This window comes from Harpia harpyja, chromosome Z (genome assembly GCF_026419915.1).
Source record: "Harpia harpyja isolate bHarHar1 chromosome Z, bHarHar1 primary haplotype, whole genome shotgun sequence".
In the NCBI taxonomy this organism is placed as follows: Eukaryota; Metazoa; Chordata; class Aves; order Accipitriformes; family Accipitridae; genus Harpia; species Harpia harpyja.
In genome coordinates this window covers 4836257-4864213 of record NC_068969.1, presented here as the reverse complement: position 1 = coordinate 4864213, position 27957 = coordinate 4836257, and the positions used below count along the sequence as shown (strand labels likewise).

The following is a 27957-nucleotide window of genomic DNA, read 5'->3' as shown; positions in this document are numbered from 1 at the left end:
CCCTTTTGCTAACAGCCGCTGTTACAGCCGCCGCCTCCGGCACCTTCTCCTCCGCTGCGGTACCAGCATCGTGTGCTAGGGAGGAAGAAAGCAAGCCTGTGACCGTGTGGACAGGGAGAAGGCAGAGAAATCCTGCAGGCGTCGCTCAGGCCACCAGTGATGGGATCTGCTTGCGACGAAGCCTCAAGCTGTCGATGAAGAGGGGGAGACCCCTGATGCCCAAGGCCATGAGAAGGGCCCAGGTGCAGCTGATGAGCCTGGGGCTGAGTCAAGTGGGGCAGAGACGCTGGGGGTCCCGTACAGGGGTCCCCCTCGGGGCAAGGTGTCTTGGGGCAGGACTCTGCGAGGGAAGGACGTGCTCTCTGGTTTGGAACGGGGAGAGGCAGCCATCGGAGGGATCCCTCTGTCTTCAGCCAGGACTTTCACGTCCCACATGGAAAGCCAACTCCAGGTGCCCAGGCAGCCCCCTTGGCTGTCAGGGAGGTCCAGCCCAAAGCCAGCCTCCAGAACCTGCTTCTGTCTCACCAGGGGTGTCAGAGAAATGCCCTCTTTCCCCCAGGGCTGCCCTCGGTGGAGGGATGGGCCTCGCAGCTGGGGAAGCACCATCCCTCTTTGGAGATAGTTACCAGGGGAGCTGCCTCTGCTGCTCCAGCTTCCGCCGGTTGTTCTCGGTGACGTGCCTGAAGATGGTCCTCCGTCCTTGATGCGGCTCCAGCCTTCTGAGGACCTGGGCCGCTCGTGGGGAAAGGTGGCTGCAACAACAGGGAAACGTCATCCCTCAGCCTCTGCCGGAGACCCCGTCTGCCTCTGCCCTCGCACAGCCCCTGCACCCACCCAGTGCCGCGTGTGCTCAGCCCTTCACCCTGCGGTGAGCTTTGGGTCTTAGCTGCGGGGGTAACCCAGGTCATGCCCGCGTTAGGAGACGTCGGAAGGTGTCCTACGCAACCCCAGGACGCAGGGACGGGGGACCCGGACATCCCTGCGGGGTCACGGCCGCTCGAGTGCCCCCAGGCTGCGGCCGGAGCCGGCGCACACTTACTCGGGCTGGAGTCTCTCCAGCTGGGCGGCTGCTGCCATCTCCTCTGCTGGGAGAGGGTTTTCAGCCTTCCTCCACCTCCCGCCGACCTCCTTTCTCCTGGGCTGGCCTGGAGGGTGGGGAGCCCGAATGCCTCCAGTGCCGAGCGCCTGCCGAGGAGGAGACGCTCTCAGCAAACCAGACGGCAAAGAGAGGTGCCGTTTCCCAGAGGACCTCTCAAAAGGAGCCTGCAGCGGGACCTGGGAGCCGGGAGGCTCAGCACCAGCGTGCCCGTCATCGCGGCTGACGGCTGCTTTTGCCCCTCGGGTCCTGCTGCCAACCTCTCCCTCACGGGGATGAGCGGGCAAACCCCTGCCCTGCGGCCGGGTGTCAGTCCCGCTCCCACCCCCCTGGAGACCTGCCGCCCCGACGGAGAGGGCCGCTGCTGCTCTCAGCGGTGTCAATCGCTGCCCCGTACCTGGGGCGGTTGTCGGTCCTCCCCTGCAGACCAGGCCTCCCACGCCGCCCATTCTGCCTTTGCTTGCTGTCGCCGCTCTTCCCACCGGGTCTTCACTCGCTCCCACTCTGCAGACAGCTGCCAGACCTCCTGGAGGGGACAGAAGCGCAGCAGCAGGCAGGATTAGTCCCAGCTCCCGGCGGGGCTTCCTGCGGGTCTGACCCGTGTCGGTGCCCCTTGCCTCAGCCGGTCGGTCGGCAGCGCTTTGCCCCTAACAGATCAGGGGCCGTGGAGTCACGCCAGGCTCCTCAACTCACGGCAAACACAGCGGAGTGACCAAAGACCTCCACTGTCAACGACCTAGAAAGGACTTGTACGTTTTCCATAGCCCCCGGCCAGAAGAAAAAGTGTTTCATGACAACCCGGGGGCAACAGCAGGCGGGAAGGGTGTGCAGCACCTTCCTTTTCCTGAAGAAGATCCGAAGGAGGTGACGATGAACGCAGGCCACGGGACCCTTTCAGGACGGCTCTCTGCACAAAGAGGCTTTTGCCGAGTCTCGAACAGCACGGTAGTTACAGCAAGGCAGAGCACGTACCTGCAGCGCTCTCTTGCAGCCTTCAGAAGACGGGAGCGCAGCGGTGGGCCTGGCTGGAGGAGCTGGCTCCTGCCTGCTTGCCTCCTTCGTCCTGGGGGAGCTGCCTGGACATGGTGGGAGCAGACTGCAAAGAGACACCAGGAGGAGTCGGCGTGAGCGTGGGGCAGGTGGGTGCCCCATGCTCTCCGTCTGCTATCAAAGCTCCCCAGGCTGGCAGAAGAAGCGGTGGAGGTGGGACCCTTTCCCATGGCAAGGGGGGGCCTTTCCTGAGCCCCATCAGATGGATGGGAGAGGACTGCACCTCAGGTCTGCTGTAGGAGCAAGCAAAGTAACGTGGGGTGCACTCAACCTCCGCTGCCTTCCCCACTAAGGGGTCTGCGATGGGGCACACAAGCTCGTAAAAACCGTGGGGCACGTGTCAGGGACCTTCCCGAGTCCCTACAGCCGGAGTCTCCAAAGGGGATGTCTCTCCTACGTGGGCGCAAGAGTGCCTCTCATCCCTTCCCACAAGGGTCTCACCTGGCAGAAGGCTTCTTCTCCGTGTCTTGCTGCCTGGTGCCCGGCCCCTGGTTTGGCAGCGCGGGGAGGGAATACTTCACCCGCCTCTGCAGCAGCTTGTCAGGCACCTGGCTTCCCTCTGTACCTGGGAAAGGAGGAAGCTCTTCAGAGCAGCCCCGTGGGGAGTGCGTTTGAACCGGGCTCTGGACAGCAGGGACCCCTTCCCGTACCTCTTCTGACCCTGTGCTTTTCTGCAACCTTCTTGTGCCAGGTGGAGAAAGCCTTGGACGCCGATCTGCTGATCACCAGGAGCTGAAACCTGGAACGCGAATGATGACACAGGCTTGAAGAACGGTGACCTCCTACCCTCTGCAGCTTGCCAGCACTAATCCTCCCGACTGTCGTGCGAGGCGTCGCATCCCTTTTCCTTTGTGGCCCTGCACAGGTTTTATCGGCAATCTCCCCCAACCCAACGCTGCCTCACCACGTGCAGTTGGTTCTCTCTGATGGGAAGGACAACAGGCTGGGCGTGAGAAACACGATCACGATGCCGGGTCGCTCCAGGAGAATACACGCGTAGTGCCAGCTCAGCATTAGTTAACCAGAAACCAGTCGCGTCACAACTGATCCCTGACTCGATGCCAAATGTCAAGCCCTGACAACGCGTGCTCCTGAGCAGGAGCTGGGAAGCCGCCCGCTCGGCCGGTCAAGGGCTGCAGAGGAAAAGCACTCACCTCGGGAACGCGTGGGCAGCAGCAGCCTGCATCTCCTGAGCGGCGGCGGTCGCTCCACCGGAGACAGCTGCCCCTGGCCTCCACAGCCTCTGCAAAGTGACACAGAGCTGTTAGAAGGTTTCCAAGGCAGTTTCCTCTTGGCTCCCAAAGGAAGCAGACCTGTCTCCCACTCCAAAAGCTCTCTGCCAAATCCTCCTCCATCAGCGTTAGCCCTTGCTCTGCTCTGGAGAAGCTGCACAGCCAACACTGAGGCCGCGCAATAAGACCGCTGGGCTTTTTGTAGGGCAAGGACCCAGAAGAAACTGCCTTTGCTAACGGAGAAGTCAGCGGGGGCAAGCACGGGGAAAGGTGTTTGACTGTCCTGCCACGTCCAGGCTGGCCAACGGCGACCGGGTTGCTCACCCTTCATTAGGCTTCCCAAAGACACGGAAGCAGCCCTCAAAACCTCCAGCAACTTACAGTGCGAAGCAGCGCAATCCGGCTGGCCTTGCTCTCCAGCCCTGTGACGCAGTCAGAATAGAACCGCATGCACAGGAGGTCGTCTTTGCAGGACAGGACACCAATGTCCTTGAAGGCGAAGGAGAGGCGCTGCCCGTTCTTCAGTTGGGAAGAGTACAAGAGGATGGTCTCTTGCACGCAGTCCTTCACCACATGCCGTGGGAAGGAGGTGGCTCGCGACAGCCGCTTGTAGTTCAGCGGCTTGATCTTGACATTGCCTGCGAGGAGGAGGAACGTGGTCACTGTCACAGCAGGCCAAATTTCCACCTAAGATTCATAACAAAATGCCAGAGGGAAGGGCGCTCACAGAAACAGCCCTTGGGGAGCGGTTAGTTTTGGGGGAGCTCAAGCCACCCCCTGACCTTTAGAGGCAGTTCTCTACTTCTCCCAGCCCTTCCCAAAGAGCCGAGAGCACACATTCCCCCCCCAGACATGGAGGGGGAAAGCGGAGGGTGGCCGCTGCTTTCTCACCGGGGATAACCACTGTGGGGAACGCGAGCTCCTGCAGGCATAACACATCAAGCTCCAGTCGGAAGACGGGTCTTCGAACCACATACACCTCTTCTCTGCCCTGGAATTGCTCTTGGACCATAGCGAAGGTCCCGAGTCCTGCGACCAGGACGCCCTGCCCGGGAAAAAGACAAAAAGGCTGATGAGCGAGTACTTCAGAGATGGGAAAAGTGAAAGCTTAGGAAAAGGCCCGTGTTCTCCATTTGTTTTCTTGCCCTCCTCAAAATATTTGCTAACATGCCTTGGCTAGAGAAGATCCCAGGCAATTCCAGCACAGGGAGGGAATACCCCTGGGACTGATTCCCAGGGATTATCCTTGGCATGGCACCAGCATAATCGCCTGCCTCTCTGCTCGGTCTCTCCGCTCTGACCACAGCGAAGGGTGAAGCCCTACCGCATGCTGAATGCTTTCTCAGACTAGATCTGGACTTGGTTGCTCTCCTGGTTGACCAAGAAGCCGCTCTGGGCACACGGGCTTGCCTCGGTGTGCCGCCACGATGCTCAGGGAGGGATCGCTTCCCGGGGTCCAGGCCCTCCGGGGCAAAGGGGGACCAAGACGCCAGCCCACCTTGTCCTGCTTCAGCTGTCCCAGGATGTACGCAGACACAGCATCCCAAATAGCCACAACCTCTGGAAAGCAAAGGAAAGAGGTGTCGGGCTCCGGGCCAGCCAGCTCACAGCCTCTCGGCCAGCTCCTCGCCCAGGGGTTGACAGATGCCGGTGTCCGCAAACAGCCCCAGACAAACGCGGCCACGGCTGCGGAGCTGGGCTGTGCCCCAATTTCCGACTGCCAGCCTTACTCTGCTCCCGGGGCAGGGCTGGGGTAGAAACGGGGATGTGGGAAGGGCTCAGGACCGGGGCTGTGGCCATCTAACCCCCAGAAAGCCTTGGCACCCCAGAGCCCAGGACGTGATCTGCCAGCCTGGTGGCACAAGGGGGTCCCACGAGGAGGACGAGAGGTTCTCCCAGAGGAGTCTTGTTCAAGGGAAAGGGCTGATTTACAGCACAGGCATTTCCAGCCGGCTCGCGAGAGCCCTGTGGGAGCCGTAGCTGTCCCCCCCAGCCCCCGGGACGCAGGAGCCCTTTTCATCCCAGAGCCAGAACCCCACGAGGGGCCAGCTCCCAGGGAAAGCGGGCCCTGGATGGCCCCCCTCGCAAGGGGACGGAGCCATTCCCATGGGAGCCTCGGGGCTCCGGGCAGCACCAGGACCTGGTTGCCACATCGTCCCCCGAGTCCAGTGGGACCCCCAGGCAGGGCTCTCGCAGCAGCCCCCAGCCCTGTCCAGTCACCCCCACAGCCCGGCAGCTGCAGCTTTTTCCAGAGGCCAGCCCCGGTGCGACCCCTCGGGAAGGAATTCCCAAACCCCTTACCCTTGGTGGAGAGCTGCAGGAGCGTGGGGAACAAGCTGCTGAGCTCCAAGCTGATGGCCACGGTGCAGCAGCCCTCCATCGCGCCTGCCGCTTGCCCTCCGCTCAGGGAAAGGGATGCTCTTCGCAGCTCCTCGCCCAAAACTCCTCTCCGACGTGCCCCTGCTCCTCTGCCGGTCACAACGGGTCCCCCCAGCGCAGCCCCGCTGCCTCCCGATCCCGCTCCTGGCTGTGGAGCAGCTCCGAAGGGCAGCAGTGGGGAGCCCCTGAGCAGTGCCCAGCAGCGCCCAAGCCTCGCTGGGAAGTGCCGGCAGCGCTGGGGAGACCTCCCTGGGATGCGGGGCAGCCCCCTGTGACATCAGCCCGCATCCTCTGAAGGTGCATTATGGCGCCAGCAGGGAGCCGGCGCAGCTGGGGAGAGAGGAGATGGATTTCCCTTCTTGTCCTGGGAAGCACTCACCCCCGTTCTCTCCGAGTTGCTCCGGTAGAGCTTGCCGTTACCTGTGCTGGGAATCGTTAGGATTAATCGCCTGGCTCTAGCACTAGAAGCTAAAGCAGTTGAAGCCTCAGGCCGCAAGAGCTGAGCCAGAGTCAACTTTTTGATAAAGCTAATGCTGCTAACACACACCTAGCTGAAACTGGCAGATGCGAGCAGAATGAAGACGACCAAGGCAACGATTCCAAGAGAACGAGGTAACTTCAGAAGAATGCCAGCCCAGTGTGGAATAATTGCTGGAGGTGACTTATTGATATGTCCCCCCGCCTCTCTTAAGGGAAGGTGAACCTCCAGGGTGGAATACAGTGGATATGCAAGGAATCTGTTCCATAATAATTCCCTAAGCAACATAACCTGCAACCTTAGATGTCAGCAACACGAGGGGAGCTTGGTGTGCTGACTCTGAGAAACAACACGGAGGGCGGAGCAGAGCGGAGACGCCGCGGCCACGCTCTGCGAAATCACCGCAGGGATGGGGAACCGGAACCATAGGAACAGCAATGGAAGGCCCCTGCACTAAATCCACTGAAGCAACGAGGTGAAACAACGGGGTTCTGTCAACGCTGTTGTCTTACTTCTGATTTATATCATAAGTGCCCAGTTCTGGAGTACTGACATGGAACTTTGCTCATTATAATAGCAAAACACACCTCTGTCCCAAAAGCTACCCGCCTCTAAGGTGCAACTACCCCTCGCTGAGCATGCGCTCTGAATTTTCTGTAGCGTACACCTTTAAAAGTAAAGCGAGGAGATTTTACACCAATCATAATAAAGGTATGTATGACTAGAGTCACTCAAGCTCCACCTAAAAATAAGAAAATAGTATAAAAGGGCTTAAGAGAGGAGGAACGCTGGGGAAGATACCACCATAGGCAAGTTGGGAGGACATTGCTGACTTCTGGGATCAGTCGAGGGGCTGAACGTCTCTTCCCCCCCTGTTGCGGACACATATTTAGCTAACGGTCGCAAGAGCATTCCAGACGCCTTTAGAAGGCCTTGAACAGAATAAACAAGAAGACAAAAAAAAGAAAGATGCCAAGCAGAAGAACACAGGTGCGCATTCCACGATAAAGGGAACTTGGCACGAAGAACCTCAATTCGGCAGTTTATCTTGACCCATTAGACTGAGACAAGTTTCGCGTGTTTTAGTTAGTATAACCAATCGTGTCCTATGTTTATGCGCGTGTACAGAGTTAGTATAACCAATTATATTTTAGCTTATGGCACGTGGACAGCTGATGTTTAGCTTGACAAGGTATATAAGCACGCTATTTGGGCAATAAAGGGAGAGCAACTTTAACCGTATCGGTGTCCTGTTGTTACTCGGCTCACGTCTCCAGATGGTTCCCTGCTACACCCCCCCACCATGGACATGCCTACTGGGTGAGATTCGGACCCTCAGTTATACCGAGTGCTTCCCCGGGAAACTCAGAAATCTCTGTAGAGTTTTTCCATAATTTAGCGTGCTTGTAGTCGACGGCGTTATTATTTGCACGTGCTTTGCAGACAGTGTACCTACCACCGGCAATCCAAAAGAACCTGTACTCCTGTTGCTTTAATAAACTGTACTATTCATTAAAATCTAGCCGTGATAGCTCGTTGAACGTGACTAAACTGAAAGTACAGTGCACTATTAGTGCATCTGTAATCGTGACAGTTCAACATATCGAACGTGGCCGCACTTAGAGTGCTGAATTGGGCATCCCTCAGAATCTAAGCCTGGCCGCCCCCAGCCCCTCTGATATCTGAGGACAAGCTGGAATGCAAGGGGGGTTATTTTCTGCCAAACTTCATTACGCTTTAACGCAACAGTCACCTTGTCACCATCACTGTGTCACAGTCACCGTGTCTCCTTGTCACCATCACCAGCACTGTGTCACCATCTCCGGCACCATGGCACCATCACAGTCACCGTGTAACCATCACTGTGTCACTGTCACCATCACCATCGCTGTGTCACTGTCACCATGTCATCATCACCATCGCTGTGTCACCGTCACCATGTCACCATCGCAATGTCACCGACCCCACCATGCGGTACTTGGCCCTCTGGGAATGGGCACACCATCAGTGTCAGTGTGTCACCATCACCATCCTGCTGATGGATGGCGGCACTGTCACCGTGCCACCGTCACCACGTCACTGTCACCATCACCACTCCGCAGTACTCGCCATGCTGTCATATGGTGCCACCCAGTGCCCTCCCAGTGCCCCTCCGGTACTCCCCCACTGCTCCCAGTGACCCCCATCCCCCTCAGTCTCAACACCCCCGACCCCCGTTGACCCCCCCGTCCACTGCCACGCAGGTGCTGGAGCGGCAGTTTGCAGAGCAGTGGCGGGGGGGTTGCGGCGCTGCCAGTTCGAGCATGGCTGGGGGCTGGTGCGGAGCTCCTACGGGCAGGACGTGGCCTGGGGGGTGTCCCTGCTGCAAGGTGGGGGGGAGGGGGGGGATGGGGACAGGGATGGGACGGGGACACATGGGGGGGGCCCTACGGCAAGGCAGGATTTGACCGTCCTCTCTCCAGCGCTGAGGCAGACATCGGCAAAGCACGGTGCTTGCCCCTGCATCAGCACCTTCATCTCACTCACAGGTGGGGATACAGCACTCACCTTCCGGCACCAGGAATTGTCAGATAGGCGGAACGATCCCCCCGTCCATCCAGCGCTGCAATAAAGAATGCCTGCTTTCTAAAACTCCAAAACTGAGCCTTAGAGCGTTTCTGAAGTGCTGACTTAACAGTAACAGTGTCAGTTAATCCCAGGAGCCACAGGCCCTGTACCTGCTGCCATCGCCTCCTCTCCATCAACTGTTTTCCAGTCTCTTCCACCTCACCCCAGCTCAGATACTCAGGGCTGACTGGGGGCTGGCGACCCTCGGGGCAGCCGCAGGAACCGCTCCGACCTTGGTTGTGGGGTTGTCCCTGGGGCTGAGCACTCGGGCCCAGGGCTGGCGACCACGGAAGGGCCCGTGGGCCGTGAGGAATCCAGGTCCCCCCCAGACCCGTCCACGCTGGGAGATACCTGCCCCTGCGCCTGGTCCTGGTCTTATCCCTATCCCTATCCCTATCCCTATCCCTATCCCTATCCCCCTGCTCGCCCCGGCTGCCCCCAGCCCCTCTCTCCTCCATTTCTCCTCAGGCTGCTCAGCCTCCCGCCCCTTCTCTCTGTGACTGACAGGCCGCCTCCGGCTCCGCTGATTGGCTCAGCTGTGGCCAATGGCGCAGCTGTTGCCAGGCCGGCAGGGGCAGCCGAGGCCTCTCCTCACAGAGCTGCCCCCCGCCGCTGGCGAAGATGGACGGATGGATCCACGCAGTGACGTCCGTGGCTTTTTCTGGGAATGCTGTCCCGGAGCCCAGCCAGAACTAGGGCCGTGCCTTCCCCACCCCGCTCTTCCCCCGCCTTGTTAGGTCTCCTTGCTGCCACCAGCTGGTTCCCAAGGCTGGGCCCGGTCCGCTCTCCTGGAAGGCCGGGCTGTGGTCTTGGCTTTTCGCCCTGCTCCCTCCCCTCGGCATCCTCAGCTCCACCACCTCAGGGTCACTGCAGCCAAGGCTGCTGCTGACTCAAATCCCCAACCGGTTCCTCCTTGTTCACCAGCGCCAGGTCCAGCAGAGCACCTTTCCTTCTGGGTTCCTCCATCTCCTCTGGGTTCCTCCATCTCCTTCTTGGTTCCTCCATCACCCGTGCCAGCAACTGCACTCTAGAAGCCTCCTAGATTGCCTGAGCCCTGCTGGACTGTCCTTCCAGCAGGTACCAGGGTGGCTCAGGTCCCCCACGAGGACCAGGGCCTGTGAACGTGAGGCTTCCTTCTTCACTTGTTTGAAGAAGGCCTCGTCAACATCTTCCTCCTGAACAGGAGGTCTCTAGCAGATCCCTGCTAACACGGCAGCCACCTTGGTCTGTCTGCTGACCCTGACCCACAGGCTGGCTCCTGTCCCACCCCAAGCAGGAGGCAACTCCACCTCCTCGCCTTCCCGGCCGGTCCTTTCCGACGAGCCCGCGTCCGTCCACCGCAGCCCTCCCACGGTGCCATCTACCCACCACACCTCCGTGGTCCCAGCGTGGTCACAGCCCTGTCATCCCACGCAGATTCTGGCCCTGCCAGTGGTTCTCCACGCTGCGTGCGGGAGCGTGCAGGCACTTCAGGGAAGCACCAGCTGTGCTGCTTTCCCCGGGAAGGGGACGAGAGCCTCCTCCATCGTGCTGCCTCTGTGTTGGGATGTGCGGGAGAGGGGCTGCACGTGTTCGTGCTGTGGGGTATGCGTGGACTTTACTCCCTCCTGCCCCTACGAGCCGTTCTGGGATCACGCACGGGGCGGGGGTGTAACCCCTTTAGACCATCACCAGGCACAGACCAGTCAGTCCAGCTGGGAACAGCCCCAGAGCTCTTTATTTTGTATTTTTAGGTGGATCTGAGAAGCTGAGAAGCCTCCCAGCCCCCTTTTGCTAACAGCCGCTGCTACAGCCGCCGCCTCCGGCACCTTCTCCTCCGCTGCGGTACCAGCATCGTGTGCTAGGGAGGAAGAAAGCAAGCCTGTGACCGTGTGGACAGGGAGAAGGCAGAGAAATCCTGCAGGCGTCGCTCAGGCCACCAGTGATGGGATCTGCTTGCGACGAAGCCTCAAGCTGTCGATGAAGAGGGGGAGACCCCTGATGCCCAAGGCCATGAGAAGGGCCCAGGTGCAGCTGATGAGCCTGGGGCTGAGTCAAGTGGGGCAGAGACGCTGGGGGTCCCGTACAGGGGTCCCCCTCGGGGCAAGGTGTCTTGGGGCAGGACTCTGCGAGGGAAGGACGTGCTCTCTGGTTTGGAACGGGGAGAGGCAGCCATCGGAGGGATCCCTCTGTCTTCAGCCAGGACTTTCACGTCCCACATGGAAAGCCAACTCCAGGTGCCCAGGCAGCCCCCTTGGCTGTCAGGGAGGTCCAGCCCAAAGCCAGCCTCCAGAACCTGCTTCTGTCTCACCAGGGGTGTCAGAGAAATGCCCTCTTTCCCCCAGGGCTGCCCTCGGTGGAGGGATGGGCCTCGCAGCTGGGGAAGCACCATCCCTCTTTGGAGATAGTTACCAGGGGAGCTGCCTCTGCTGCTCCAGCTTCCGCCGGTTGTTCTCGGTGACGTGCCTGAAGATGGTCCTCCGTCCTTGATGCGGCTCCAGCCTTCTGAGGACCTGGGCCGCTCGTGGGGAAAGGTGGCTGCAACAACAGGGAAACGTCATCCCTCAGCCTCTGCCGGAGACCCCGTCTGCCTCTGCCCTCGCACAGCCCCTGCACCCACCCGGTGCCGCGTGTGCTCAGCCCTTCACCCTGCGGTGAGCTTTGGGTCTTAGCTGCGGGGGTAACCCAGGTCATGCCCGCGTTAGGAGACGTCGGAAGGTGTCCTACGCAACCCCAGGACGCAGGGACGGGGGACCCGGACATCCCTGCGGGGTCACGGCCGCTCGAGTGCCCCCAGGCTGCGGCCGGAGCCGGCGCACACTTACTCGGGCTGGAGTCTCTCCAGCTGGGCGGCTGCTGCCATCTCCTCTGCTGGGAGAGGGTTTTCAGCCTTCCTCCACCTCCCGCCGACCTCCTTTCTCCTGGGCTGGCCTGGAGGGTGGGGAGCCCGAATGCCTCCAGTGCCGAGCGCCTGCCGAGGAGGAGACGCTCTCAGCAAACCAGACGGCAAAGAGAGGTGCCGTTTCCCAGAGGACCTCTCAAAAGGAGCCTGCAGCGGGACCTGGGAGCCGGGAGGCTCAGCACCAGCATGCCCGTCATCGCGGCTGACGGCTGCTTTTGCCCTTCGGGTCCTGCTGCCAACCTCTCCCTCACGGGGATGAGCGGGCAAACCCCTGCCCTGCGGCCGGGTGTCAGTCCCGCTCCCACCCCCCTGGAGACCTGCCGCCCCGACGGAGAGGGCCGCTGCTGCTCTCAGCGGTGTCAATCGCTGCCCCGTACCTGGGGCGGTTGTCGGTCCTCCCCTGCAGACCAGGCCTCCCACGCCGCCCATTCTGCCTTTGCTTGCTGTCGCCGCTCTTCCCACCGGGTCTTCACTCGCTCCCACTCTGCAGACAGCTGCCAGACCTCCTGGAGGGGACAGAAGCGCAGCAGCAGGCAGGATTAGTCCCAGCTCCCGGCGGGGCTTCCTGCGGGTCTGACCCGTGTCGGTGCCCCTTGCCTCAGCCGGTCGGTCGGCAGCGCTTTGCCCCTAACAGATCAGGGGCCGTGGAGTCACGCCAGGCTCCTCAACTCACGGCAAACACAGCGGAGTGACCAAAGACCTCCACTGTCAACGACCTAGAAAGGACTTGTACGTTTTCCATAGCCCCCGGCCAGAAGAAAAAGTGTTTCATGACAACCCGGGGGCAACAGCAGGCGGGAAGGGTGTGCAGCACCTTCCTTTTCCTGAAGAAGATCCGAAGGAGGTGACGATGAACGCAGGCCACGGGACCCTTTCAGGACGGCTCTCTGCACAAAGAGGCTTTTGCCGAGTCTCGAACAGCACGGTAGTTACAGCAAGGCAGAGCACGTACCTGCAGCGCTCTCTTGCAGCCTTCAGAAGACGGGAGCGCAGCGGTGGGCCTGGCTGGAGGAGCTGGCTCCTGCCTGCTTGCCTCCTTCGTCCTGGGGGAGCTGCCTGGACATGGTGGGAGCAGACTGCAAAGAGACACCAGGAGGAGTCGGCGTGAGCGTGGGGCAGGTGGGTGCCCCATGCTCTCCGTCTGCTATCAAAGCTCCCCAGGCTGGCAGAAGAAGCGGTGGAGGTGGGACCCTTTCCCATGGCAAGGGGGGGCCTTTCCTGAGCCCCATCAGATGGATGGGAGACGACTGCACCTCAGGTCTGCTGTAGGAGCAAGCAAAGTAACGTGGGGTGCACTCAACCTCCGCTGCCTTCCCCACTAAGGGGTCTGCGATGGGGCACACAAGCTCGTAAAAACCGTGGGGCACATGTCAGGGACCTTCCCGAGTCCCTACAGCCGGAGTCTCCAAAGGGGATGTCTCTCCTACGTGGGCGCAAGAGTGCCTCTCATCCCTTCCCACAAGGGTCTCACCTGGCAGAAGGCTTCTTCTCCGTGTCTTGCTGCCTGGTGCCCGGCCCCTGGTTTGGCAGCGCGGGGAGGGAATACTTCACCCGCCTCTGCAGCAGCTTGTCAGGCACCTGGCTTCCCTCTGTACCTGGGAAAGGAGGAAGCTCTTCAGAGCAGCCCCGTGGGGAGTGCGTTTGAACCGGGCTCTGGACAGCAGGGACCCCTTCCCGTACCTCTTCTGACCCTGTGCTTTTCTGCAACCTTCTTGTGCCAGGTGGAGAAAGCCTTGGACGCCGATCTGCTGATCACCAGGAGCTGAAACCTGGAACGCGAATGATGACACAGGCTTGAAGAACGGTGACCTCCTACCCTCTGCAGCTTGCCAGCACTAATCCTCCCGACTGTCGTGCGAGGCGTCGCATCCCTTTTCCTTTGTGGCCCTGCACAGGTTTTATCGGCAATCTCCCCCAACCCAACGCTGCCTCACCACGTGCAGTTGGTTCTCTCTGATGGGAAGGACAACAGGCTGGGCGTGAGAAACACGATCACGATGCCGGGTCGCTCCAGGAGAATACACGCGTAGTGCCAGCTCAGCATTAGTTAACCAGAAACCAGTCGCGTCACAACTGATCCCTGACTCGATGCCAAATGTCAAGCCCTGACAACGCGTGCTCCTGAGCAGGAGCTGGGAAGCCGCCCGCTCGGCCGGTCAAGGGCTGCAGAGGAAAAGCACTCACCTCGGGAACGCGTGGGCAGCAGCAGCCTGCATCTCCTGAGCGGCGGCAGTCGCTCCACCGGAGACAGCTGCCCCTGGCCTCCACAGCCTCTGCAAAGTGACACAGAGCTGTTAGAAGGTTTCCAAGGCAGTTTCCTCTTGGCTCCCAAAGGAAGCAGACCTGTCTCCCACTCCAAAAGCTCTCTGCCAAATCCTCCTCCATCAGCGTTAGCCCTTGCTCTGCTCTGGAGAAGCTGCACAGCCAACACTGAGGCCGCGCAATAAGACCGCTGGGCTTTTTGTAGGGCAAGGACCCAGAAGAAACTGCCTTTGCTAACGGAGAAGTCAGCGGGGGCAAGCACGGGGAAAGGTGTTTGACTGTCCTGCCACGTCCAGGCTGGCCAACGGCGACCGGGTTGCTCACCCTTCATTAGGCTTCCCAAAGACACGGAAGCAGCCCTCAAAACCTCCAGCAACTTACAGTGCGAAGCAGCGCAATCCGGCTGGCCTTGCTCTCCAGCCCTGTGACGCAGTCAGAATAGAACCGCATGCACAGGAGGTCGTCTTTGCAGGACAGGACACCAATGTCCTTGAAGGCGAAGGAGAGGCGCTGCCCGTTCTTCAGTTGGGAAGAGTACAAGAGGATGGTCTCTTGCACGCAGTCCTTCACCACGTGCCGTGGGAAGGAGGTGGCTCGCGACAGCCGCTTGTAGTTCAGCGGCTTGATCTTGACATTGCCTGCGAGGAGGAGGAACGTGGTCACTGTCACAGCAGGCCAAATTTCCACCTAAGATTCATAACAAAATGCCAGAGGGAAGGGCGCTCACAGAAACAGCCCTTGGGGAGCGGTTAGTTTTGGGGGAGCTCAAGCCACCCCCTGACCTTTAGAGGCAGTTCTCTACTTCTCCCAGCCCTTCCCAAAGAGCCGAGAGCACACATTCCCCCCCCCAGACATGGAGGGGGAAAGCGGAGGGTGGCCGCTGCTTTCTCACCGGGGATAACCACTGTGGGGAACGCGAGCTCCTGCAGGCATAACACATCAAGCTCCAGTCGGAAGACGGGTCTTCGAACCACATACACCTCTTCTCTGCCCTGGAATTGCTCTTGGACCATAGCGAAGGTCCCGAGTCCTGCGACCAGGACGCCCTGCCCGGGAAAAAGACAAAAAGGCTGATGAGCGAGTACTTCAGAGATGAGAAAAGTGAAAGCTTAGGAAAAGGCCCGTGTTCTCCATTTGTTTTCTTGCCCTCCTCAAAATATTTGCTAACATGCCTTGGCTAGAGAAGATCCCAGGCAATTCCAGCACAGGGAGGGAATACCCCTGGGACTGATTCCCAGGGATTATCCTTGGCATGGCACCAGCATAATCGCCTGCCTCTCTGCTCGGTCTCTCCGCTCTGACCACAGCGAAGGGTGAAGCCCTACCGCGTGCTGAATGCTTTCTCAGACTAGATCTGGACTTGGTGGCTCTCCTGGTTGACCAAGAAGCCGCTCTGGGCACACGGGCTTGCCTCGGTGTGCCGCCACGATGCTCAGGGAGGGATCGCTTCCCGGGGTCCAGGCCCTCCGGGGCAAAGGGGGACCAAGACGCCAGCCCACCTTGTCCTGCTTCAGCTGTCCCAGGATGTACGCAGACACAGCATCCCAAATAGCCACAACCTCTGGAAAGCAAAGGAAAGAGGTGTCGGGCTCCGGGCCAGCCAGCTCACAGCCTCTCGGCCAGCTCCTCGCCCAGGGGTTGACAGATGCCGGTGTCCGCAAACAGCCCAGACAAACGCGGCCACGGCTGCGGAGCTGGGCTGTGCCCCAATTTCCGACTGCCAGCCTTACTCTGCTCCCGGGGCAGGGCTGGGGTAGAAACGGGGATGTGGGAAGGGCTCAGGACCGGGGCTGTGGCCATCTAACCCCCAGAAAGCCTTGGCACCCCAGAGCCCAGGACGTGATCTGCCAGCCTGGTGGCACAAGGGGGTCCCACGAGGAGGACGAGAGGTTCTCCCAGAGGAGTCTTGTTCAAGGGAAAGGGCTGATTTACAGCACAGGCATTTCCAGCCGGCTCGCGAGAGCCCTGTGGGAGCCGTAGCTGTCCCCCCCCAGCCCCCGGGACGCAGGAGCCCTTTTCATCCCAGAGCCAGAACCCCACGAGGGGCCAGCTCCCAGGGAAAGCGGGCCCTGGATGGCCCCCCTCGCAAGGGGACGGAGCCATTCCCATGGGAGCCTCGGGGCTCCGGGCAGCACCAGGACCTGGTTGCCACATCGTCCCCCGAGTCCAGTGGGACCCCCAGGCAGGGCTCTCGCAGCAGCCCCCAGCCCTGTCCAGTCACCCCCACAGCCCGGCAGCTGCAGCTTTTTCCAGAGGCCAGCCCCAGTGCGACCCCTCGGGAAGGAATTCCCAAACCCCTTACCCTTGGTGGAGAGCTGCAGGAGCGTGGGGAACAAGCTGCTGAGCTCCAAGCTGATGGCCACGGTGCAGCAGCCCTCCATCGCGCCTGCCGCTTGCCCTCCGCTCAGGGAAAGGGATGCTCTTCGCAGCTCCTCGCCCAAAACTCCTCTCCGACGTGCCCCTGCTCCTCTGCCGGTCACAACGGGTCCCCCCAGCGCAGCCCCGCTGCCTCCCGATCCCGCTCCTGGCTGTGGAGCAGCTCCGAAGGGCAGCAGTGGGGAGCCCCTGAGCAGTGCCCAGCAGCGCCCAAGCCTCGCTGGGAAGTGCCGGCAGCGCTGGGGAGACCTCCCTGGGATGCGGGGCAGCCCCCTGTGACATCAGCCCGCATCCTCTGAAGGTGCATTATGGCGCCAGCAGGGAGCCGGCGCAGCTGGGGAGAGAGGAGATGGATTTCCCTTCTTGTCCTGGGAAGCACTCACCCCCGTTCTCTCCGAGTTGCTCCGGTAGAGCTTGCCGTTACCTGTGCTGGGAATCGTTAGGATTAATCGCCTGGCTCTAGCACTAGAAGCTAAAGCAGTTGAAGCCTCAGGCCGCAAGAGCTGAGCCAGAGTCAACTTTTTGATAAAGCTAATGCTGCTAACACACACCTAGCTGAAACTGGCAGATGCGAGCAGAATGAAGACGACCAAGGCAACGATTCCAAGAGAACGAGGTAACTTCAGAAGAATGCCAGCCCAGTGTGGAATAATTGCTGGAGGTGACTTATTGATATGTCCCCCCGCCTCTCTTAAGGGAAGGTGAACCTCCAGGGTGGAATACAGTGGATATGCAAGGAATCTGTTCCATAATAATTCCCTAAGCAACATAACCTGCAACCTTAGATGTCAGCAACACGAGGGGAGCTTGGTGTGCTGACTCCGAGAAACAACACGGAGGGCGGAGCAGAGCGGAGACGCCGCGGCCACGCTCTGCGAAATCACCGCAGGGATGGGGAACCGGAACCATAGGAACAGCAATGGAAGGCCCCTGCACTAAATCCACTGAAGCAACGAGGTGAAACAACGGGGTTCTGTCAACGCTGTTGTCTTACTTCTGATTTATATCATAAGTGCCCAGTTCTGGAGTACTGACATGGAACTTTGCTCATTATAATAGCAAAACACACCTCTGTCCCAAAAGCTACCCGCCTCTAAGGTGCAACTACCCCTCGCTGAGCATGCGCTCTGAATTTTCTGTAGCGTACACCTTTAAAAGTAAAGCGAGGAGATTTTACACCAATCATAATAAAGGTATGTATGACTAGAGTCACTCAAGCTCCACCTAAAAATAAGAAAATAGTATAAAAGGGCTTAAGAGAGGAGGAACGCTGGGGAAGATACCACCATAGGCAAGTTGGGAGGACATTGCTGACTTCTGGGATCAGTCGAGGGGCTGAACGTCTCTTCCCCCCCTGTTGCGGACACATATTTAGCTAACGGTCGCAAGAGCATTCCAGACGCCTTTAGAAGGCCTTGAACAGAATAAACAAGAAGACAAAAAAAAAGAAAGATGCCAGTTAGAAGAACACAGGTGCGCATTCCACGATAAAGGGAACTTGGCACGAAGAACCTCAATTCGGCAGTTTATCTTGACCCATTAGACTGAGACAAGTTTCGCGCGTTTTAGTTAGTATAACCAATTGTGTCCTATGTTTATGCGCATGTACAGAGTTAGTATAACCAATTATATTTTAGCTTATGGCGCGTGGACAGCTGATGTTTAGCTTGACAAGGTATATAAGCACGCTATTTGGGCAATAAAGGGAGAGCAACTTTAACCGTATCGGTGTCCTGTTGTTACTCGGCTCACGTCTCCAGATGGTTCCCTGCTACACCCCCCCACCATGGACATGCCTACTGGGTGAGATTCGGACCCTCAGTTATACCGAGTGCTTCCCCGGGAAACTCAGAAATCTCTGTAGAGTTTTTCCATAATTTAGCGTGCTTGTAGTCGACGGCGTTATTATTTGCACGTGCTTTGCAGACAGTGTACCTACCACCGGCAATCCAAAAGAACCTGTACTCCTCTTGCTTTAATAAACTGTACTATTCATTAAAATCTAGCCGTGATAGCTCGTTGAACGTGACTAAACTGAAAGTACAGTGCACTATTAGTGCATCTGTAATCGTGATAGTTCAATATATCGAACGTGGCCGCACTTAGAGTGCTGAATTGGGCATCACTCTGAATCTAAGCCTGGACACCCCCAGCCCCTCTGATATCTGAGGACAAGCTGGAACGCAAGGGGGTTTATTTTCTGCCAAACTTCGTTACGCTTTAACGCAACAGTCACCTTGTCACCATCACTGTGTCACAGTCACCGTGTCTCCTTGTCACCATCACCAGCACTGTGTCACCATCTCCGGCACCATGGCACCATCGCTGTGTCACCGTCACCATGTCACCATCACAGTCACCGTGTAACCATCGCTGTGTCACCGTCACCATCACCATCGCTGTGTCACCGTCACCATGTCACCATCGCAATGTCACCGACCCCACCATGCGGTACTTGGCCCTCTGGGAATGGGCACACCATCAGTGTCAGTGTGTCACCATCACCATCCTGCTGATGGATGGCGGCACTGTCACCGTGCCACCGTCACCACGTCACTGTCACCATCACCACTCCGCAGTACTCGCCATGCTGTCATATGGTGCCACCCAGTGCCCTCCCAGTGCCCCTCCGGTACTCCCCCACTGCTCCCAGTGACCCCCATCCCCCTCAGTCTCAACACCCCCGACCCCCGTTGACCCCCCCGTCCACTGCCACGCAGGTGCTGGAGCGGCAGTTTGCAGAGCAGTGGCGGGGGGGGTTGCGGCGCTGCCAGTTCGAGCATGGCTGGGGGCTGGTGCGGAGCTCCTACGGGCAGGACGTGGCCTGGGGGGTGTCCCTGCTGCAAGGTGGGGGGGAGGGGGGGGATGGGGACAGGGATGGGACGGGGGACACATGGGGGGGCCCTACGGCAAGGCAGGATTTGACCGTCCTCTCTCCAGCGCTGAGGCAGGCATCGGCAAAGCACGGTGCTTGCCCCTGCATCAGCACCTTCATCTCACTCACAGGTGGGGATACAGCACTCACCTTCCGGCACCAGGAATTGTCAGATAGGCGGAACGATCCCCCCGTCCATCCAGCGCTGCAATAAAGAATGCCTGCTTTCTAAAACTCCAAAACTGAGCCTTAGAGCGTTTCTGAAGTGCTGACTTAACAGTAACAGTGTCAGTTAATCCCAGGAGCCACAGGCCCTGTACCTGCTGCCATCGCCTCCTCTCCATCAACTGTTTTCCAGTCTCTTCCACCTCACCCCAGCTCAGATACTCAGGGCTGACTGGGGGCTGGCGACCCTCGGGGCAGCCGCAGGAACCGCTCCGACCTTGGTTGTGGGGTTGTCCCTGGGGCTGAGCACTCGGGCCCAGGGCTGGCGACCACGGAAGGGCCCGTGGGCCGTGAGGAATCCAGGTCCCCCCCAGACCCGTCCACGCTGGGAGATACCTGCCCCTGCGCCTGGTCCTGGTCTTATCCCTATCCCTATCCCTATCCCTATCCCTATCCCTATCCCCCTGCTCGCCCCGGCTGCCCCCAGCCCCTCTCTCCTCCATTTCTCCTCAGGCTGCTCAGCCTCCCGCCCCTTCTCTCTGTGACTGACAGGCCGCCTCCGGCTCCGCTGATTGGCTCAGCTGTGGCCAATGGCGCAGCTGTTGCCAGGCCGGCAGGGGCAGCCGAGGCCTCTCCTCACAGAGCTGCCCCCCGCCGCTGGCGAAGATGGACGGATGGATCCACGCAGTGACGTCCGTGGCTTTTTCTGGGAATGCTGTCCCGGAGCCCAGCCAGAACTAGGGCCGTGCCTTCCCCACCCCGCTCTTCCCCCGCCTTGTTAGGTCTCCTTGCTGCCACCAGCTGGTTCCCAAGGCTGGGCCCGGTCCGCTCTCCTGGAAGGCCGGGCTGTGGTCTTGGCTTTTCGCCCTGCTCCCTCCCCTCGGCATCCTCAGCTCCACCACCTCAGGGTCACTGCAGCCAAGGCTGCTGCTGACTCAAATCCCCAACCGGTTCCTCCTTGTTCACCAGCGCCAGGTCCAGCAGAGCACCTTTCCTTCTGGGTTCCTCCATCTCCTCTGGGTTCCTCCATCTCCTTCTTGGTTCCTCCATCACCCGTGCCAGCAACTGCACTCTAGAAGCCTCCTAGATTGCCTGAGCCCTGCTGGACTGTCCTTCCAGCAGGTACCAGGGTGGTTCAGGTCCCCCACGAGGACCAGGGCCTGTGAACGTGAGGCTTCCTTCTTCACTTGTTTGAAGAAGGCCTCGTCAACATCTTCCTCCTGAACAGGAGGTCTCTAGCAGATCCCTGCTAACACGGCAGCCACCTTGGTCTGTCTGCTGACCCTGACCCACAGGCTGGCTCCTGTCCCACCCCAAGCAGGAGGCAACTCCACCTCCTCGCCTTCCCGGCCGGTCCTTTCCGACGAGCCCGCGTCCGTCCACCGCAGCCCTCCCACGGTGCCATCTACCCACCACACCTCCGTGGTCCCAGCGTGGTCACAGCCCTGTCATCCCACGCAGATTCTGGCCCTGCCAGTGGTTCTCCACGCTGCGTGCGGGAGCGTGCAGGCACTTCAGGGAAGCACCAGCTGTGCTGCTTTCCCCGGGAAGGGGACGAGAGCCTCCTCCATCGTGCTGCCTCTGTGTTGGGATGTGCGGGAGAGGGGCTGCACGTGTTCGCGCTGTGGGGTATGCGTGGACTTTACTCCCTCCTGCCCCTACGAGCCGTTCTGGGATCACGCACGGGGCGGGGGTGTAACCCCTTTAGACCATCACCAGGCACAGACCAGTCAGTCCAGCTGGGAACAGCCCCAGAGCTCTTTATTTTGTATTTTTAGGTGGATCTGAGAAGCTGAGAAGCCTCCCAGCCCCCTTTTGCTAACAGCCGCTGCTACAGCCGCCGCCTCCGGCACCTTCTCCTCCGCTGCGGTACCAGCATCGTGTGCTAGGGAGGAAGAAAGCAAGCCTGTGACCGTGTGGACAGGGAGAAGGCAGAGAAATCCTGCAGGCGTCGCTCAGGCCACCAGTGATGGGATCTGCTTGCGACGAAGCCTCAAGCTGTCGATGAAGAGGGGGAGACCCCTGATGCCCAAGGCCATGAGAAGGGCCCAGGTGCAGCTGATGAGCCTGGGGCTGAGTCAAGTGGGGCAGAGACGCTGGGGGTCCCGTACAGGGGTCCCCCTCGGGGCAAGGTGTCTTGGGGCAGGACTCTGCGAGGGAAGGACGTGCTCTCTGGTTTGGAACGGGGAGAGGCAGCCATCGGAGGGATCCCTCTGTCTTCAGCCAGGACTTTCACGTCCCACATGGAAAGCCAACTCCAGGTGCCCAGGCAGCCCCCTTGGCTGTCAGGGAGGTCCAGCCCAAAGCCAGCCTCCAGAACCTGCTTCTGTCTCACCAGGGGTGTCAGAGAAATGCCCTCTTTCCCCCAGGGCTGCCCTCGGTGGAGGGATGGGCCTCGCAGCTGGGGAAGCACCATCCCTCTTTGGAGATAGTTACCAGGGGAGCTGCCTCTGCTGCTCCAGCTTCCGCCGGTTGTTCTCGGTGACGTGCCTGAAGATGGTCCTCCGTCCTTGATGCGGCTCCAGCCTTCTGAGGACCTGGGCCGCTCGTGGGGAAAGGTGGCTGCAACAACAGGGAAACGTCATCCCTCAGCCTCTGCCGGAGACCCCGTCTGCCTCTGCCCTCGCACAGCCCCTGCACCCACCCGGTGCCGCGTGTGCTCAGCCCTTCACCCTGCGGTGAGCTTTGGGTCTTAGCTGCGGGGGTAACCCAGGTCATGCCCGCGTTAGGAGACGTCGGAAGGTGTCCTACGCAACCCCAGGACGCAGGGACGGGGGACCCGGACATCCCTGCGGGGTCACGGCCGCTCGAGTGCCCCCAGGCTGCGGCCGGAGCCGGCGCACACTTACTCGGGCTGGAGTCTCTCCAGGAGTCTCTCCAGCTGGGCGGCTGCTGCCATCTCCTCTGCTGGGAGAGGGTTTTCAGCCTTCCTCCACCTCCCGCCGACCTCCTTTCTCCTGGGCTGGCCTGGAGGGTGGGGAGCCCGAATGCCTCCAGTGCCGAGCGCCTGCCGAGGAGGAGACGCTCTCAGCAAACCAGACGGCAAAGAGAGGTGCCGTTTCCCAGAGGACCTCTCAAAAGGAGCCTGCAGCGGGACCTGGGAGCCGGGAGGCTCAGCACCAGCGTGCCCGTCATCGCGGCTGACGGCTGCTTTTGCCCTTCGGGTCCTGCTGCCAACCTCTCCCTCACGGGGATGAGCGGGCAAACCCCTGCCCTGCGGCCGGGTGTCAGTCCCGCTCCCACCCCCCTGGAGACCTGCCGCCCCGACGGAGAGGGCCGCTGCTGCTCTCAGCGGTGTCAATCGCTGCCCCGTACCTGGGGCGGTTGTCGGTCCTCCCCTGCAGACCAGGCCTCCCACGCCGCCCATTCTGCCTTTGCTTGCTGTCGCCGCTCTTCCCACCGGGTCTTCACTCGCTCCCACTCTGCAGACAGCTGCCAGACCTCCTGGAGGGGACAGAAGCGCAGCAGCAGGCAGGATTAGTCCCAGCTCCCGGCGGGGCTTCCTGCGGGTCTGACCCGTGTCGGTGCCCCTTGCCTCAGCCGGTCGGTCGGCAGCGCTTTGCCCCTAACAGATCAGGGGCCGTGGAGTCACGCCAGGCTCCTCAACTCACGGCAAACACAGCGGAGTGACCAAAGACCTCCACTGTCAACGACCTAGAAAGGACTTGTACGTTTTCCATAGCCCCCGGCCAGAAGAAAAAGTGTTTCATGACAACCCGGGGGCAACAGCAGGCGGGAAGGGTGTGCAGCACCTTCCTTTTCCTGAAGAAGATCCGAAGGAGGTGACGATGAACGCAGGCCACGGGACCCTTTCAGGACGGCTCTCTGCACAAAGAGGCTTTTGCCGAGTCTCGAACAGCACGGTAGTTACAGCAAGGCAGAGCACGTACCTGCAGCGCTCTCTTGCAGCCTTCAGAAGATGGGAGCGCAGCGGTGGGCCTGGCTGGAGGAGCTGGCTCCTGCCTGCTTGCCTCCTTCGTCCTGGGGGAGCTGCCTGGACATGGTGGGAGCAGACTGCAAAGAGACACCAGGAGGAGTCGGCGTGAGCGTGGGGCAGGTGGGTGCCCCATGCTCTCCGTCTGCTATCAAAGCTCCCCAGGCTGGCAGAAGAAGCGGTGGAGGTGGGACCCTTTCCCATGGCAAGGGGGGGCCTTTCCTGAGCCCCATCAGATGGATGGGAGAGGACTGCACCTCAGGTCTGCTGTAGGAGCAAGCAAAGTAACGTGGGGTGCACTCAACCTCCGCTGCCTTCCCCACTAAGGGGTCTGCGATGGGGCACACAAGCTCGTAAAAACCGTGGGGCACGTGTCAGGGACCTTCCCGAGTCCCTACAGCCGGAGTCTCCAAAGGGGATGTCTCTCCTACGTGGGCGCAAGAGTGCCTCTCATCCCTTCCCACAAGGGTCTCACCTGGCAGAAGGCTTCTTCTCCGTGTCTTGCTGCCTGGTGCCCGGCCCCTGGTTTGGCAGCGCGGGGAGGGAATACTTCACCCGCCTCTGCAGCAGCTTGTCAGGCACCTGGCTTCCCTCTGTACCTGGGAAAGGAGGAAGCTCTTCAGAGCAGCCCCGTGGGGAGTGCGTTTGAACCGGGCTCTGGACAGCAGGGACCCCTTCCCGTACCTCTTCTGACCCTGTGCTTTTCTGCAACCTTCTTGTGCCAGGTGGAGAAAGCCTTGGACGCCGATCTGCTGATCACCAGGAGCTGAAACCTGGAACGCGAATGATGACACAGGCTTGAAGAACGGTGACCTCCTACCCTCTGCAGCTTGCCAGCACTAATCCTCCCGACTGTCGTGCGAGGCGTCGCATCCCTTTTCCTTTGTGGCCCTGCACAGGTTTTATCGGCAATCTCCCCCAACCCAACGCTGCCTCACCACGTGCAGTTGGTTCTCTCTGATGGGAAGGACAACAGGCTGGGCGTGAGAAACACGATCACGATGCCGGGTCGCTCCAGGAGAATACACGCGTAGTGCCAGCTCAGCATTAGTTAACCAGAAACCAGTCGCGTCACAACTGATCCCTGACTCGATGCCAAATGTCAAGCCCTGACAACGCGTGCTCCTGAGCAGGAGCTGGGAAGCCGCCCGCTCGGCCGGTCAAGGGCTGCAGAGGAAAAGCACTCACCTCGGGAACGCGTGGGCAGCAGCAGCCTGCATCTCCTGAGCGGCGGCGGTCGCTCCACCGGAGACAGCTGCCCCTGGCCTCCACAGCCTCTGCAAAGTGACACAGAGCTGTTAGAAGGTTTCCAAGGCAGTTTCCTCTTGGCTCCCAAAGGAAGCAGACCTGTCTCCCACTCCAAAAGCTCTCTGCCAAATCCTCCTCCATCAGCGTTAGCCCTTGCTCTGCTCTGGAGAAGCTGCACAGCCAACACTGAGGCCGCGCAATAAGACCGCTGGGCTTTTTGTAGGGCAAGGACCCAGAAGAAACTGCCTTTGCTAACGGAGAAGTCAGCGGGGGCAAGCACGGGGAAAGGTGTTTGACTGTCCTGCCACGTCCAGGCTGGCCAACGGCGACCGGGTTGCTCACCCTTCATTAGGCTTCCCAAAGACACGGAAGCAGCCCTCAAAACCTCCAGCAACTTACAGTGCGAAGCAGCGCAATCCGGCTGGCCTTGCTCTCCAGCCCTGTGACGCAGTCAGAATAGAACCGCATGCACAGGAGGTCGTCTTTGCAGGACAGGACACCAATGTCCTTGAAGGCGAAGGAGAGGCGCTGCCCGTTCTTCAGTTGGGAAGAGTACAAGAGGATGGTCTCTTGCACGCAGTCCTTCACCACGTGCCGTGGGAAGGAGGTGGCTCGCGACAGCCGCTTGTAGTTCAGCGGCTTGATCTTGACATTGCCTGCGAGGAGGAGGAACGTGGTCACTGTCACAGCAGGCCAAATTTCCACCTAAGATTCATAACAAAATGCCAGAGGGAAGGGTGCTCACAGAAACAGCCCTTGGGGAGCGGTTAGTTTTGGGGGAGCTCAAGCCACCCCCTGACCTTTAGAGGCAGTTCTCTACTTCTCCCAGCCCTTCCCAAAGAGCCGAGAGCACACATTCCCCCCCCCAGACATGGAGGGGGAAAGCGGAGGGTGGCCGCTGCTTTCTCACCGGGGATAACCACTGTGGGGAACGCGAGCTCCTGCAGGCATAACACATCAAGCTCCAGTCGGAAGACGGGTCTTCGAACCACATACACCTCTTCTCTGCCCTGGAATTGCTCTTGGACCATAGCGAAGGTCCCGAGTCCTGCGACCAGGACGCCCTGCCCGGGAAAAAGACAAAAAGGCTGATGAGCGAGTACTTCAGAGATGAGAAAAGTGAAAGCTTAGGAAAAGGCCCGTGTTCTCCATTTGTTTTCTTGCCCTCCTCAAAATATTTGCTAACATGCCTTGGCTAGAGAAGATCCCAGGCAATTCCAGCACAGGGAGGGAATACCCCTGGGACTGATTCCCAGGGATTATCCTTGGCATGGCACCAGCATAATCGCCTGCCTCTCTGCTCGGTCTCTCCGCTCTGACCACAGCGAAGGGTGAAGCCCTACCGCGTGCTGAATGCTTTCTCAGACTAGATCTGGACTTGGTGGCTCTCCTGGTTGACCAAGAAGCCGCTCTGGGCACACGGGCTTGCCTCGGTGTGCCGCCACGATGCTCAGGGAGGGATCGCTTCCCGGGGTCCAGGCCCTCCGGGGCAAAGGGGGACCAAGACGCCAGCCCACCTTGTCCTGCTTCAGCTGTCCCAGGATGTACGCAGACACAGCATCCCAAATAGCCACAACCTCTGGAAAGCAAAGGAAAGAGGTGTTGGGCTCCGGGCCAGCCAGCTCACAGCCTCTCGGCCAGCTCCTCGCCCAGGGGTTGACAGATGCCGGTGTCCGCAAACAGCCCAGACAAACGCGGCCACGGCTGCGGAGCTGGGCTGTGCCCCAATTTCCGACTGCCAGCCTTACTCTGCTCCCGGGGCAGGGCTGGGGTAGAAACGGGGATGTGGGAAGGGCTCAGGACCGGGGCTGTGGCCATCTAACCCCCAGAAAGCCTTGGCACCCCAGAGCCCAGGACGTGATCTGCCAGCCTGGTGGCACAAGGGGGTCCCACGAGGAGGACGAGAGGTTCTCCCAGAGGAGTCTTGTTCAAGGGAAAGGGCTGATTTACAGCACAGGCATTTCCAGCCGGCTCGCGAGAGCCCTGTGGGAGCCGTAGCTGTCCCCCCCAGCCCCCGGGACGCAGGAGCCCTTTTCATCCCAGAGCCAGAACCCCACGAGGGGCCAGCTCCCAGGGAAAGCGGGCCCTGGATGGCCCCCCTCGCAAGGGGACGGAGCCATTCCCATGGGAGCCTCGGGGCTCCGGGCAGCACCAGGACCTGGTTGCCACATCGTCCCCCGAGTCCAGTGGGACCCCCAGGCAGGGCTCTCGCAGCAGCCCCCAGCCCTGTCCAGTCACCCCCACAGCCCGGCAGCTGCAGCTTTTTCCAGAGGCCAGCCCCGGTGCGACCCCTCGGGAAGGAATTCCCAAACCCCTTACCCTTGGTGGAGAGCTGCAGGAGCGTGGGGAACAAGCTGCTGAGCTCCAAGCTGATGGCCACGGTGCAGCAGCCCTCCATCGCGCCTGCCGCTTGCCCTCCGCTCAGGGAAAGGGATGCTCTTCGCAGCTCCTCGCCCAAAACTCCTCTCCGACGTGCCCCTGCTCCTCTGCCGGTCACAACGGGTCCCCCCAGCGCAGCCCCGCTGCCTCCCGATCCCGCTCCTGGCTGTGGAGCAGCTCCGAAGGGCAGCAGTGGGGAGCCCCTGAGCAGTGCCCAGCAGCGCCCAAGCCTCGCTGGGAAGTGCCGGCAGCGCTGGGGAGACCTCCCTGGGATGCGGGGCAGCCCCCTGTGACATCAGCCCGCATCCTCTGAAGGTGCATTATGGCGCCAGCAGGGAGCCGGCGCAGCTGGGGAGAGAGGAGATGGATTTCCCTTCTTGTCCTGGGAAGCACTCACCCCCGTTCTCTCCGAGTTGCTCCGGTAGAGCTTGCCGTTACCTGTGCTGGGAATCGTTAGGATTAATCGCCTGGCTCTAGCACTAGAAGCTAAAGCAGTTGAAGCCTCAGGCCGCAAGAGCTGAGCCAGAGTCAACTTTTTGATAAAGCTAATGCTGCTAACACACACCTAGCTGAAACTGGCAGATGCGAGCAGAATGAAGACGACCAAGGCAACGATTCCAAGAGAACGAGGTAACTTCAGAAGAATGCCAGCCCAGTGTGGAATAATTGCTGGAGGTGACTTATTGATATGTCCCCCCGCCTCTCTTAAGGGAAGGTGAACCTCCAGGGTGGAATACAGTGGATATGCAAGGAATCTGTTCCATAATAATTCCCTAAGCAACATAACCTGCAACCTTAGATGTCAGCAACACGAGGGGAGCTTGGTGTGCTGACTCTGAGAAACAACACGGAGGGCGGAGCAGAGCGGAGACGCCGCGGCCACGCTCTGCGAAATCACCGCAGGGATGGGGAACCGGAACCATAGGAACAGCAATGGAAGGCCCCTGCACTAAATCCACTGAAGCAACAAGGTGAAACAACGGGGTTCTGTCAAC

The 27957-nt window shown here is 60.1% G+C and overlaps 3 protein-coding genes and 1 long non-coding RNA gene across 4 annotated transcripts; all 4 read right to left on the bottom strand.

The window, feature by feature from the left end:
• Positions 1-8: 8 nt before the first annotated feature.
• On the bottom strand, positions 9-7027 carry LOC128137871 (coiled-coil domain-containing protein 81-like). Its single transcript, XM_052779106.1, has 12 exons — positions 5680-7027; positions 4877-4938; positions 4270-4423; positions 3760-4016; positions 3301-3389; positions 2797-2885; positions 2588-2711; positions 2069-2192; positions 1494-1622; positions 1040-1185; positions 627-752; positions 9-75 (listed from the first exon to the last, which is right to left on the bottom strand). The coding sequence occupies exons 1-12, from the start codon at positions 5756-5758 to the stop codon at positions 9-11; spliced, it is 1446 nt and encodes a 481-aa protein (XP_052635066.1). The 5' UTR covers positions 5759-7027.
• A 3499-nt stretch (positions 7028-10526) lies between these two features.
• LOC128137686 (coiled-coil domain-containing protein 81-like) lies at positions 10527-17175 on the bottom strand. The gene is made up of 12 exons (XM_052778813.1): positions 16288-17175; positions 15485-15546; positions 14878-15031; positions 14367-14623; positions 13908-13996; positions 13404-13492; positions 13195-13318; positions 12676-12799; positions 12101-12229; positions 11647-11792; positions 11234-11359; positions 10527-10682 (listed from the first exon to the last, which is right to left on the bottom strand). Exons 1-12 carry the CDS (start codon positions 16364-16366, stop codon positions 10616-10618), a joined length of 1446 nt encoding a protein of 481 aa, XP_052634773.1. The 5' UTR covers positions 16367-17175; the 3' UTR covers positions 10527-10615.
• Positions 17176-21130: 3955 nt separating this feature from the next.
• On the bottom strand, positions 21131-22236 carry LOC128137657 (uncharacterized). The gene is made up of 2 exons (XR_008233777.1): positions 21838-22236; positions 21131-21286 (listed from the first exon to the last, which is right to left on the bottom strand). It is a non-coding gene; the product is annotated as an uncharacterized LOC128137657 (long non-coding RNA).
• A 10-nt stretch (positions 22237-22246) lies between these two features.
• LOC128137870 (coiled-coil domain-containing protein 81-like) lies at positions 22247-27904 on the bottom strand. The gene is made up of 10 exons (XM_052779105.1): positions 26903-27904; positions 26101-26162; positions 25494-25647; positions 24983-25239; positions 24524-24612; positions 24020-24108; positions 23811-23934; positions 23292-23415; positions 22717-22845; positions 22247-22408 (listed from the first exon to the last, which is right to left on the bottom strand). Exons 1-10 carry the CDS (start codon positions 26979-26981, stop codon positions 22247-22249), a joined length of 1269 nt encoding a protein of 422 aa, XP_052635065.1. The 5' UTR covers positions 26982-27904.
• Positions 27905-27957: the final 53 nt, after the last annotated feature.